Raw genomic sequence first — 14,207 nt, 5'->3', positions numbered from 1 at the left:
ACTTGGATTTTATTAGAACAGAGAAAAATTTTGACAAACAGCCTGGTGGAGTACAATTTTGGATTCCAAGGAGAGGGTGCTCTTTTTGAAACAGTGAAGGAAAACCAAAAAGGCCTTATTTATTATATCCATATTTTATGTCTCTCTTCCCATATCTGTTCAAAGCCATAATTTGCCCATATTTTATTATGGAAACAGAGCAGGCTCACACGCTTGTGTGTAGGTCCAAGGCATTTAGGTGTTTACAATGAAGTGTATTGATACATCAGTGTGACCATATTATTTATTCTACGAAATTCAAACTACCTTTGGTCAGAGTGGCAATATGCCTCTTACAGAAAAACTGCCAGGAAAGATGACCTGAACATCTGTGTCAAGCTTCAAGAATGAACACAAGCACTGCATTTAATTCCCAGCAATAGAAACATTCAAGAAAACATTATTTATGTCATCCTTATATAAACTATCTACAAAAGTGCACGGGGGGAGGCCCTGTATTTAATAACCTAGGAGAGTCTTGTTAATACCCTAGTTGTATATTATATTCATAGGAGTGGTGTTATGAGATGAGTCAAAATAAAACAAACCTTACATTTTTAGGAAAAGAGAATTGCTGGGGGTACAAAGCATTGTGCTGCATGAAAAAAAAAAAAAAAAGAAAAAAAAAAGAAAAGGAAAGAGAGAAATGTAGTCTCACAGTAACTAACCTTGTGAGCATTAATGGTAACCATATGGTCCAGTTTAAGTGACAGAAGCCTCAGTGGGCAAGTAGTACTGACCTCATGTACTGTCCTGGTTTGAGCTGGTTTAGAGTTAATTTTCTTTTTAGTAGCTAGAATAGCACTACGTTTTGGATTTCGTATGGTATTTGGTGTGACTGCAGTTTCAGAATCTCTCTCCTCTGGGATCCTTAGCTAGGGCATTGGTCAGTGGGTGGTGAGCAGTTTACCTGTGCATCATTTGTTTGTATATGTAATTAATATTAAGATTAATATTAATATTTTTAAATTGCTTTTTTCTCATTCCTGAAGTCTCTTTACCTTTCTGATTCTCTTCTCTGTTCCCTTGGGGGTGGGGGAGAGTCAGTGAGCAGCTGTGTGGTATTTAGCTGCCTGCCAGGTTAAAACCACAGTATTCACATATAACTATGGCTAGAGAAAAATGAATCCTTTGTTTTACTACAGAACTCCAGGCATTGTCACGCTGAGCAATACTGCTGATCCTGAGATTTGAGCAAATGAGTTTTTTAATATAGATATTCTCTGCCTTTTTAAACAATCAAAACATCACCCAAGACTCCAAGATTTATGCAAAGGACAGACATTTAGCTGTTCTCTGCATTCTTCTTCTTCCTTTCCCAAGGGTAGGGGAGATAAACAAACAATGAAAGTAACTGGAGCGTTTGTAATAAAATTTGACATTTGAAAAATAATTTACTTCTCTCATTGAGGGAGTTATTTTTATTCTTTATGCCCATGCTCAAATCAGTATGCATTAAAAGATGAAACAAGCATATGATTCCATAAAATTAGATGACATTTGGAAAATATAATTCACTATCAAATAAGCAGTCTTAAGTATATATTATAATTGAGGCAGGAGCAAGCTAATGAAGGTTGTGTGTTGCAGGAGTAAAAGCATGTGTGTGGGGTGGCGACGTGGAGCATGAATACTGATAGTTGTCTTGTCATTAAAGGCCAGATTACCTCAAAATTATGTGGTAGATTTATCCACAAATCCAGTCTGATATCCATCATCACGTGGGTCATTTAGCTTGTTTCTCACCAGCGTTTCAGCTTTAACATGCTCCCCTCATTTGTTTTGTTTCAGACTCCCTCTCGGTCTCCAGCAACGATGCCAGTCCTCCTGCTTCAGTAACATCTCTTCAGCCCCACATGATTGGGGCACAGAGTTCCCCGGGCCCCAAGCGCCCCGGCAACACTTTGAGGAAATGGCTTACGAGTCCTGTGAGGCGTCTCAGCAGTGGAAAAGCAGATGGGCATGTCAAAAAACTGGCCCACAAGCATAAGAAGAGTAGAGAGGTTCGGAAAAGTGCCGATGCGGGCTCTCAGAAGGATTCTGATGACAGTGCAGCAACCCCACAGGATGAAACTGTTGAAGAGGTAAATGTTTTTCAGCACAAGGAAGACATGGACCTGTTGGAGCAGGTCCAGAGGAGGGCCGTGAAGATAATCAGAAGGTTGCAGCACCTCTCCTATGAAGAAAGGATGAAAAATCTGGAGGAGTTTGGCCTGGAGGAGAGTCCAGAGAGACCTTATAGCAGGCTTCCAGTACCTAAAGGGGTCCTACAAGAAAACTGGGGATGGAGTTTTTATAATGGCATGTAACAATAGGACAAGGGGGAATGGCTATCAACTGGAAAAAGTAGATTTAGACTAGATATTAGAAAGAATTTTTTTATTATAAAGGTGATAAGACACTGGAACAGGTTGCCCAGAGAGGTGGTAGACGCTCCATCCCTGAAAACATTCAAGATCAGGTTGGATGGGGCTCTGAGCAACCTAACCTAGTTGAAGATAACCCTGCTCTCTGCAGAGGCTTGGACTAGATGACCTTTAAAGGTCTCTTCCAACCCAAACTATTCTATGATTCTCTTATTAAGGGCAGCTTCCTGAGACTTGTCTTTGTTTTTCTGAGAACTAAATGTTGTCAGGTGAACACTATCCCCTCAGATGACCGTCCAGTCATTGAGCAAAGTCACATGTTCCATGTGCTCATTCTGGATGACTGCTGAACTCTACTCAGTACTGTGCCTATCACAGGTTGTGCCCTTCTATATTAAACTCATTAGTAAAGCTCTGTGGAGAAGAACCTCTAGTTGAAGAAGAGTTGTAAAAGAGAGTAAGAAGTTGTTCTTGTCTTTGCTCTTTTATCTCGCCCTGAAAAGCAGTTTTATGAGTAAAGGTTCTGGGAATAATCATGTCATTTTCTTTCCTTTTCTTCTTGATGGGTCAGGGGAAAGACAGTGAGATCTGCTTAACTGCTTAAAGCTGTGTTTACACCTTGAGCAAGAGTTAGAGCACAGAAAAATTACTGTCATTTCAAATCAAAAAGTAGTTACCATCAGTCGAATAATAAATGCAGCACTTTTCACGGGAGGGAGGGAAATTGTGAGCTATTGCAGATTTTGCCACCAAGGACATGTGCTGAAGGTTTTCCTTCCTCCCACAAATATGTGCCCATCCTTCTAAACCTGGATCTTGTGTATGAGTAAATCCTGCTGAACACAGTCAGAGCCAAATCCTCTTCCATCACAGATCTATGGAACAGGCTGAAAGAAATGGCATCTTACTGTTTCTGAGGATGCAGCCACTTGGCTGCTGTGCTGTTATTCCTTTTTACCAGGCTTGAATCTGACAAGTTTTGGTAATTACAATACAGAAAAGTCATCTCAGTTGCTCAATTAGTTGTTAGTATATATATTTTTTTTGCTTGCTTCTGACACACTGCTGCAAGCTTGTAACATCACTGAAATGTAGTGAAAGTAGACTAGAGACTTGGCAGTATGGTGAATTAGGAGATGTGGTTTTGGAAGGAATATTGGCCTCTGTCCTTGAGTATTAGGCTATAGAAAGAAACCCTCTGTGAGGCAGTTATAGCATTGTTTTGGAAGTGTTATTCAGTTATTATTATGCGGTTCTATGAATTATGGAAAATCTAAAGTCGGTGCCTTAATGTCAGGAAAAAACAATAACCATTTCTGCTGTCTTCCTTTAAAGACAGTTAAATTATCCTTCAAGATCAGTTACATTAAACTTTGACTAATTGAAATCATAGTTCCCTATATAATTGGGAGGGCCATCTTTCAACAGAACTGTAATAATTATACAAGCAATCTGTTCTCACTGCTTTAAAAGGGAGGGGAGAGAAATAATAACAAAATACTTCATATTGTCATAGGGTTTTTTCATATCCTTTATAAGGCTTGCTATGAGAGTTAATACTTCAGATAGAAATTTCTTGAGTTTCTGTGTTAGCAGAATGTTGCCCTTCACAGTACTTGGAACTTGGAAAGCAATTATGGCTTTGGTAATGCTTTCCTGTAGTAAATGTCAAGCTGAATATCTTGTTCTCAGTATATCAATCCATCTGCTTTTACCAAACACTGAAAACATTATCTTTGGCATCTGCTTTCCCCCCCCCCCCTCTGTTGAGGAACTGCACTTTTCTTTTTTTTAGTATCATCTTGATTGTTGGGAAAGAGTTGAATCTACAGAACAGGCTTGTTTAAGACAAGCTTGCATTGAACAAGCTTCATGCTGCTGAGGAGATGACACAGCTTGAATGTCTTGATTTTATTTACAGAGAGGTCGGAACGAGGGGCTGAGCAGTGGCACTCTGTCCAAGTCATCCTCTTCAGGCATGCAGAGCTGCGGGGAGGAGGAAGGTGAAGAGGGAGCAGATGCTGTACCCCTTCCTCCTCCAATGGCAATTCAGCAACACAGTCTGCTCCAGCCCGACTCCCAGGATGACAAGGTAGGAAGAGGAAGCTGGGAAGGCTTCTCACATTGACCTAACCTCTGTTTGCACCAATCTTTCTTCTTTAGCCAAGTCTCTGTAATGTGCGTAAGAGAGCTTTATGGTAGAGAGGAGCAATCTCTATACCACTTCAGAGAACAGTAAAAGAGTTTCCCATGAAGAGTGTGATATAAGTGCCTCTCTTTATTTTTCTGCTAGCAGTTTAAATGTGGAAATGGGCAGCTTTGAAGGCCTATTTAGCAGATTCCAAATTTACTGATGAGGATTTAATTGTTTTATAATCATACCTGTGGGTATTTAGGTTAAAATACTATGTGCAAGTAAAGTTTATCACAGTAACAGTTGTACAATACCTTTGTAGATTTTAGACTGTTTGTCAAGCCCCATTCTTTTGGCTAACCTCAGTCCAGGGGGAAAAAAAATTCACTATATGTGCCTTAGGAGAAAGAACTGTTCACGTAAAATCCAAGGTGTTTCTGTATAGCAGTGAAGCATTCTTTTCCTTTCCTTTTTTTTATCTTTTGTGCCTCTACAAGTATGTTGATAAATTAATATCAGAATAAGGGTAATAATCCACATTTTTTCCTTACAAAGGGAACATTAAAACTGATGATAAACATTTTGCATCAGTAACTAAATTCTGGATGTAGATAGTAATCGCATGAAGGAGATCTTGCAGATTATCTGTTTCTCTCAAATGTTGTGGTGTTCATACATTGACAGGATTTATTTCACTTCTCAGCCTGGATCCACATGGTTAGGGGGCAACTACTGAGCCTGTAAAAAAAAGGTTTTGAAATAGAGACAATGTGAGCTTCGTCAGCAAATACTCACATTCCCTGTTTGCTTCCCATTTTGCTGCATTTTTAACCATTGTACTTTCTAGCATGAACATTGTTAGTGAGTTTTGTGGGTGGTTACTCACTGTTCTGAGTCATGCAGATGTTGTTGGTAATTTTGGTTGATCTTGTTGAATTTTTTTTTCTTCCTTTCATCCCACTGCCTTTCAGTGAGGAATCTCAATCATCCCTGAAGCTATCATTTGTAGGATCAAAATGGCTTGCTTTCATGGTCTATGTGTATATAATTTCTATCTGTTTTCTAAATTGAAAAAGTGATATATATGAGTTGGAGTTAATATGTTTGGAAATATTCCTGAAATAAAACAGGAAAATTTGCATTTTATAATGTTGCCAGCCTTTAGACAAGAGAGAATATTTTATTGCTAGAAAGTAATGATCACATGTTGAAGTTTAGAAATAGAGCAAAAATAATGTTGGTGAAAACATCTTAATTATTTAATTAATTCTGTGTGCTGAGAAGCTGCCATATTTGCATGTCCCTTCAGTGATAATAAAAAACAATATGAAATCCTTATATAAAGTTCTTGAGATAAATATGGCTTTTGCTTCTATAGTTCTTTTTATGCAGCAAGAACGTTCATCTGAAGGGATATGCTTGTCTCTTCCCTTTTGTGTTTCTGGTGCAAAGTCAGTCCCATAACACAGTGGAGTAAGAGGCTCTGAGTAGCTTTCAGTCCCCAACAGGGACCCACTGCAGGAAAAACATGTTGCAACAGTTTTTAAAGTAGCTTAAACTGCATTCTAGAGAAGACTTTTGAGAAGTTAAAATTCTGTGCAGTTCATATTATACCCTAATTTTTTAAAACATGTAAATGATGATTTTTTGGAGCATTGTTTCTGTGCAGCGTCTGACTGCTCCATGCTGGAAAGTAAAATACCCCCTCATGCAGCTGCCTGGGAGGTTGTGTGAGCCTCCCTGAAGTCCACTCACTAAGACATATCATCCATCTCCAGTATCTAAAGCAAATGCTTTATTGGAATGCAGAAGTGAGAAGAAGCCAGAGCAAAGTTTTACCCAGCAGAAGTCAGCTGACCCTGTTGGTGGAGTTGCTGATTAATAAAAGGCGTGCAAACAAATTCCCAGATGTCTGCCTTCTGGGTGGAGTCCTCCTTCACATTCCTGCCACGCTCAGTGGTTTCTTGGGTTGCTTGGCTCCTCTGGATCCCGAGGAATGTCTTCTCCTTTTCGTGACCTCAGAGGTTTGGCTTTTGACTATACCTCACTGCCAGCATTTCTTCCTCTCCAGGGCTCCTGGACAACACTCTCTGCTGGAAACTCCCTGCTCGCTGGGTTTCTCCTTCCCTACCCAGCCTGCTGTGGATTCCAGCAGTATCTCACACCACTGTGTAATGCTCTCCCCACCTTTCCTTGTTTTCTGGGCAAGAGGTGTATTCTGCTCCCAGAGTGCCTCATCAGGAAGGTCAGCAGACAGACTTCATCTTTTCAGATATGTCATAAAACCACAGCTGGAAACCAAACATTTCTGAAGTTTCACCAGCAATCACAGCTCATATAGTCCTGCAGAGGGAAGGGATCTTGACCAGAGCCTGCTTCCACCACTGCCAGTGTTTTGAAAGGATAAGCTGAGCTCCATATCCAAAGTGAAACCCACATGCAAGCACAGCTTTGGCAAAGCTGGTCAACAGTCAGGTTTTAGGAGCATACAGTTGCCTAAAAGACATGGTAGCTGTGGGATTTCTCAGTTTTTGGTGTGCATGCAAACATCCTGTGCTAGGCCATGCTGATGTGTCTTATATCACTAAATAACATAACCATTTTCTCCCTTAAAAGCTCATCTGCACAGTATGCATTCTTCCATTCAGTAGAATCATTGCACACTTCATGGATTTGCATTTGATGGCAGTTTACAAGTTGTTTGCATTTGATTTTTGGATAAGCAGTATTAAAGTTTCAAGATAGTTGTGTTAATATGAAACTAATTATTTTTGCTTTCTGTTTTCTCTTTTTGTAAACTCTGATGCAGCATCATGTTGACTTGTGTTCTGTTTCTGCTTTGGCTCAGTTCCCGTATCTTTCCGTTTAAACTTGTCTGTATTTCCTTTGCTTACCCAGTCCCCATTTTCCTTTCTGAATAAGGCAAGTGCAAGGCAAACTACCTAAAATCTGTATATTCTTTTTTGTATTGACTTATGGGGAGCCTTGTTACACTCGTGCTTGATTTCAGCAGAACCTCTTGTGTTACGTCATTATATGTGCCATTTCTTTGTCCAGTTTGTTGGAAACATTTACAGGACAGCTTACTCTGTGTGCCTACATGATACTCACTGTGCTGTTCGTAATATGAAGAAAGGTTCATATTACACCCTGTTTCCACTTTCCAGTTATTTAATGATAAATGTAATATGCAAACAACTCTGTTTGCAAATTACTGAGGCTGAATTTAATGGTCCTCTCCCAGAATCCTTTATTGTGAACACCTTTTACCTTCAGTTGTATCTATAAACTGGCATTTTATAGCTTAAGAGGCCAGAGATCTTCTGTGCTCTACACATACCATTTGGGAAAATGGATGGCCCAAGGAATGGTGAGCTCAATTTCCCCTCTGAACCTGGGCAATATACCCCAGCTCCTTTAGAAAAGTAAATGCCCCTGAGTTACTGATGTTTTCTTAGTTTAAAACTGTTTACTCCTTTGTTTCAAGTCTTCTTGGTTCTGGTTACTGTTCTGCAGTTGTCACTTTGTTTAACCAACAACAAAATATGTTAACAAATGGTTTGTTGTCCATTGGGTCAGCTAAGGTGATTTGTATAGCTATTTGTCAGGCATTATCATAATCAGCAAGATGAAGGATATTTCCTTGACTTCTGTTGCAAGAAGAAACGGGATATTTTATCCCAGCATTTAATTTCTGTGGGGTTACTTAAAATTCCCAAATCCGCTTGTCCAAAGTGGAAGGGATGATCTTAGTGTTACACTGTACTGACAGCTATTGTCAGGTATCTTTGTCTGACAGAGAAGTGAAGGAAGTCTCTCCATCCTTGAGCAAAGTACCAGGCTAACTCTGGGATTCTCCTTCCTTTGTGTCATTGCACAGACATCCTCTCGATTACTGGTGCGGCCAACCAGCTCTGAGACACCCAGTGCTGCAGAACTAGTCAGTGCAATTGAAGAGCTCGTCAAAAGTAAAATGGTGAGGCTGACTGGCAAATGTATATGTTTAAAGAAATTGAGTCTTAAAAGTCCTGACTTGCCATGCAAAGAAAAGCTACATGCGTTTGACTTGTAAAACTTGATGCCTATTTCAAAAGTCACTTTCTGGGCTGGTGTACAGGTTGTTTTGTACACTGTCTTTTGTAAAAACACTTTCCTGATTAGGTACATGGCTTTGTAGAGAAGCAAAAAGCAGTAAATAAGAGGAAGAGGAGGTGGGACAGGAGAAAATGTATGTCCTACTAATAAAAGAAAATGTCCTGCTAGTAAAATGAATGCAAAGAGCCAGAGTCTTGGTCTGATAAACCTTTATATGAAGAATTCCCTGAAACCAAATTTGTAGCAGATTTTATAAGGTTCAGCAGTAAAGTAGGTATCCCTCCCACAGAAACATTTATGCTGTCTAGCTGCTCTTTAGGCAACATGGTAATGAAGAAATAAGTAAAAGACAAAAAGGTTAATTTTGAATGCTAGTGCCTCCTTTCTTGCTTTTCAGTCTTTGCTAACAAATTAGTAGGAGGAATTTGTGTCAGCTTTTTTAGGTTTCTGTTTTAACATTTCTGTTTCTGAAGGTGTTCACTGACAAAGAATGGTGTGTATAGATAATTCTAGGAAGGCCTTTCTTCATATTTAAGAATGAGGTGGATCCAGTCCTGGAAAAATTGCTCTAGCTGACCCTGTTTGAGCTGGGAGCTTGGAAACAATATGGTGTCAAGAAGTCCCTCAGAAATTCTGTGATTCTGTCAAAGCCTTTAAGTCTGGCTTTTGTAACAGGCCCTGTTGGGCTCAGTAGAGGTACCCCAGTGAAAACTACAGAGAATTGCAGCATGGCAGCCCCATATTACTAAAGGTTGATATTTACTAGGCTTGTTATAAATTTATGCAGCTGGAATTTCAGAATTATAACTTTTAATTTATTTCCTCATTGAGAAGGACTTAATGCTTTGCTTACATTACTGCATGAAATAATTACTGCACTCTTTTAAAATATTAACTTTGCTTTTTACTTCTCTTGCACCAAAACAGTGAATAAAAAGTATTCTATGGGAAAACTCAAAAGTCTTCTGTAAATGGAAAGCTCAATAGTCCATGTGTCTTTCAGGCAGCCTAACAGTAGATATAATTTAGTGATCCAACCATGTAGGCCCCTCCTGGTGGAGGTGTTTTCATTTCACAGTTTTAGCCAGGGGTCAGCTTCCCCTAATTTTTTGTGTTAGTCATATCATGATTGGGTTTTCATTTCTTGTAGAGAAAGAAAAAAGATGACAGTTGAACCCCACCCTGATGAAGTCAATGTGTCTTGCATTAAAGGCTGCATTGCATGCGAGGAAAATGTGATATATAACTGTAGCTTGATCCATGACAATGGGCTTAAATTAAAGAAGTCAAATACTTCGTAGAAACTTTTTTGTTTTATTTCTCCCATAGTTTCTTCATCTTTTATACAAACAGAATCCTGTGGAGTCCATGCAAGGAAGACACTGTATCTGGCAGAAGAGATAGGGACTCTTTCTGAGGATATGAACTGTCAGGAAACTCAAAAGCAACATTGAATAGAATCAGTATTTTCTTCAATGAGTCAGAATATTAGCTAGTTAGTATGACAAATAAAATGTTTTACAAAGAATGCCACTTCTGTTGTAATGAAAAGTGTAACATCCAAAGAATCTCCTTTTAAGATGCCTTATTTATTATTGAAAGTAACTTGCATATGCCAGAACTGAAGTATGACAAATACAATTTAATCCCCAGCAATAAGCACACATCTGTTTAGCTTTCACCATAGAAGTACTTACATACTGAGGAGGATAGGCTGATTTTTATCTCTTGCTTCTTAAACCAGCTGAACTCCTTCCTTTTCCTGTGAAGGAAAGACTGACATATCCCAAATGTGCTTCTGTAAGGTTAGGTTATCTGTCTTGGGAAGCTAAGTTGTTGACTGGTTTCCTGGAAGCTTAAAACTACCTTTGCTGAGATATATTGCAGTATTTGATTTCCGATAGCTTCCCCTATGCGGCTTCAGGTAAATGGATCTTGTGAATAAAGGGGAAAAAATTAATTGTTGCCATCTTGTCTTCAACACCTTCTCAGGCTCTGGAGGACCGTCCAAGTTCCTTGCTGGTAGATCAAGGTGACAGCAGCAGTCCATCCTTCAACCCTTCAGATAACTCCCTTCTCTCCTCCTCATCACCCATAGATGAGATGGAAGAAAGGAAATCCAGCTCCTTAAAAAGACGACAGTAAGACCACATTTTTCACTCCTTTTTTGACAGTGTTTTTAAGAGATACAGGAAATACGTTTTAAATTGCCATTTTGAACTGGCAGCAAAAACAACAGGTGTAAAATATGCAGTCAACATGATGCAAAGAACAAACTTTTCTGAAACAGTCGTAATTCAAATGTCCTGTGATTTTTTTCATTTGTGGCTTCTGTCACATGTCAGTCTCAGCTATACAGTAAGGTCCTGATCTTTAAATGTTTAGAGGGTGATGAGACTGCAAAGAAGTGGTCATTCCCCTTGGTCTGTTCCACCATGCTCCTAATTTCTTTATGTAATAGTAAGATTTTACTGTGGTAGAGCAAAAGCCTGCCTGGTTTCAAAATTATTTAAATCTGTAGGTAGAAATAACAGTTCCTACACCTAAAAGTCTCCAGTCCAAAGACATAATAGCATTTTATTTTAAACAGTAGTTAAATGTTTAATTTTAATGACACATAAAAGAAAACATCTGACTTTGGATAAACAGAAGTAAGCCTGCTCAGGTTCCAAAGTCAAAGCAGCATCTTGCTTAGAAAGAATGTGCATTAATTCTTCCATTTCAGTTCCACTTACATAACATATGTGACTGCAAATGTGTAAAAAGCTGTATGCCATTAATGCTCTTTAAAAGTCTGTTTTATTTTTTTTAATGGCATGTGTGTTCACTATTTTCTTTCCATTGTAGCTATGTCTTACAGGAATTAGTGGAGACAGAGCGAGATTATGTACGAGATCTGGGCTATGTAGTTGAGGTATGATGGTTTTCACTCACTCCCTTGATTTTTTTTTTTTTCTTTTTTTTTTTTTTCCCCCCCCAGTGTGATACTGACCAGCTGTATAGCTTGTAAAAACAAAACACGGGAAGAAACTGAAAATGTGAATGTTTTTATATTCTGAGTTTTCCCAGGCTTTTAACATATCAGAAATATTGCATCAGATCTCATTTCTTGTTTCCTTCCTGGTATTGCATGCATTTTACTGTTTTTCTGAGGAGCGTGTGTTAGTAGTTTTTTAAGATCAGTATCTCTGGGCTAAGAGTATCTTAAGACTAAATGTTTTCATTTAGCACAACTAAATTTGAAAAAGCATTGTAACTCAGCAGGTAGAGGAACTGTCCTTCATTTGAAAGACTTGCTTCTTCTCCTACTGCTAGGCTTTCCTTAGACTTCCTAGTTCCCCCTATGTAAAATAATACCACACATCTCCCTCCAGTCTTCATCTACCAACAAAATGCATTTGGAAGAATAGAGAGAATGAACATGACAGTGTCATTCAGCCTAGCAAGGTTCAATTCTTAAACTCTTTTTTAAAGAAGGGAGAGATGGAAAGAAAGAAAGAAAGATTGGCATTGTGGTTTTACCATGTGTAAAGGGTGCACTAGAAGGCTATGAACAAATTAAATTTGTAACTAGTATTCTAGACACCCAGAAAATACTAGACATCAAAGCATAAACTTTGCAAACCAAAAGCATCTCTGGCTGATTATGAGTAGAAGTATTAGGAAACAAAAACGGAAGGAATAGAGTTGTATGAATACTACAAAATTTAAAAACACTCACAATTCTAACTATGTGATTGAAGTGCAGAGTGAGACAAGTATATAGATAGCCTAGAAAGAAGAAGATGAGACTATGAGGAAATGTAACAGGATCTTTATTGCTGCCAGTATGCTTCTAATAGAAGTTTTGCTTGCTGATGTCTGATTTTTGTGGCATTTTGCTTGCTCATACCACAAGTAGTAGTCCATGCAGTGTATATGCACTGCAGCTGCTTTCTTCCTCAGCTACACTTTGGTTAAGGTGTTCTGTGAATGACTGAAACAAGAAACGCTGAGCAAAGGAGTGCAGAAGCCAGTTCAGTGGCTTTGGTTTGTTCTTGGTAAGAGCTCTACCTGGCAAAGCATTGCAGCTGCTTCAGACACTAAGGAGAAGGGCTGTGGAAGTTTCCTCTGTGCTTTGAGGGTCTTCACAGAGGCTAAGTTAACTAGAGTGAATATGTCTTTCCAGCACTGGGAGGAGTTTTATAGACAACTTGAAGCAAATTTGTGATATTTTCTGGCTTTCTTTATGCTACAGAGCAGGTTTTTGGTTTGGTTTTGTGTCCCAAGCAAGCTGTTGTCGTGGTTGATTTGCAAAGCTTCTGAGAACAGGGAGATTAAAGACAGTTTGCTTTTTTTAAAGTTAAAATATTCACATTGAATTTCCTTGGACTGTTTTAGGGTTATATGGCACTTATGAAGGAAGATGGTGTACCCGATGACATGAAAGGCAAAGACAAGATTGTATTTGGAAACATTCACCAGATTTATGACTGGCACAGAGAGTATGTATTAACTTTAAAACCATCTGCTAAACAATTATAGCTAAATAATACTATACTAAGAAATTATTTTTTTTCTTCCAGTGTTCAGTTACAAGGTAATACAATTGATCTTGTACTTGGGTTGTAGATACTGTGGGTTCAGCTTAACAAATGTTCGTGTGAAGATTTTTGCTTTAAACAAGGATGCATATATATAGAAGATGCTTCAACTGGTAATCTATACTATGTATAGTATTATGTACAGAGGTTTGTACATTGTCTGAGGCTTTGGTTTCAGAAGTATTTTCAGTGAGAACATAGTCAAAAGAATTTGCTAGGGGTTAGAATGGCAATATGAAGACCTCAGGCATTCAGACTAGGAAGGAGAAAAGTTTCAAACAATATATAAAATTAAAGAATTTTATTAATGAACAGCAGCATTTTTTCATCTTGGCATGGATTCAATGTGTCTTTAGAAATCTATATAGAACATTACACTGTTAACATTGTCGTTTTGGACGTACATTCATATCCAAAGCTGCTGATATGAGACACAAAGTGGTCCTTTCAGTAAGACTGCGTTGCAGTCACCTGTTGCTATAGTGTCTACTGTCAGAAAAAAAGTACTTATTCTGTTTATGTCCAGCTTCTTTTTAGGAGAGTTGGAAAAGTGCCTTGAAGATCCAGAAAAGCTGGGATCTCTGTTTGTTAAGCATGTAAGTGCAAATGTATTTCTTGTCAAAGCCCTATTGCTACTACTGACTGACATGTTTGATTATTAAGGATTTATCTATGGTACAATACAGTTAAGAAATCACTGTAAAATATTCCTCACTTTAAGAGATGGAGTGACAGCTTAGAAGAGCTTATAAATTGACTTAAGTAAACACTCTCAGTTTTGTCCTCAATATCTTTCTGTAGAGAGGAAATACAAATGAGAATGCCATTTCTCAATTCAGTTCTCTGCAAGGGAATTTTTATTTCATATGATACCTGCATTCTAGTCCTAGGTATCCATGCAGTACCATGGAAGATAGGAAACAAAAATAGGAAAGAGGCTCATTCATCTTTCCAGTTTCAGTGCATTCTAGTTTTGTATTCTTTCCCTTT

General features: G+C 38.5%; 1 protein-coding gene across 5 annotated transcripts in view; it reads left to right on the top strand.

The window, feature by feature from the left end:
* The window catches only part of TRIO (trio Rho guanine nucleotide exchange factor), a 246,764-nt gene that overhangs the window by 210,035 nt on the left and 22,522 nt on the right, over positions 1-14,207 (top strand). For 3 of the 5 annotated variants that reach the window (XM_071736660.1, XM_071736662.1, XM_071736664.1), the window contains exons 35-41: positions 1,831-2,123; positions 4,327-4,497; positions 8,420-8,515; positions 10,627-10,775; positions 11,482-11,548; positions 13,015-13,118; positions 13,744-13,813. In XM_071736660.1, coding sequence (XP_071592761.1) covers positions 1,831-2,123; positions 4,327-4,497; positions 8,420-8,515; positions 10,627-10,775; positions 11,482-11,548; positions 13,015-13,118; positions 13,744-13,813 — 950 coding nt within the window. Of the gene's footprint in view, positions 1-1,830; positions 2,124-4,326; positions 4,498-7,348; positions 7,488-8,419; positions 8,516-10,626; positions 10,776-11,481; positions 11,549-13,014; positions 13,119-13,743; positions 13,814-14,207 lie in introns of those variants that run through there. The other 2 variants (XM_071736663.1, XM_071736665.1) reach the window with 2 other exon arrangements.

The sequence above is a fragment of the Heliangelus exortis genome, chromosome 2, assembly GCF_036169615.1.
Source record: "Heliangelus exortis chromosome 2, bHelExo1.hap1, whole genome shotgun sequence".
NCBI lineage: Eukaryota > Metazoa > Chordata > Aves > Apodiformes > Trochilidae > Heliangelus > Heliangelus exortis.
The sequence above is the reverse complement of the archived record's forward strand: the minus strand, read 5'-3'. Positions and strand labels throughout refer to the sequence as shown.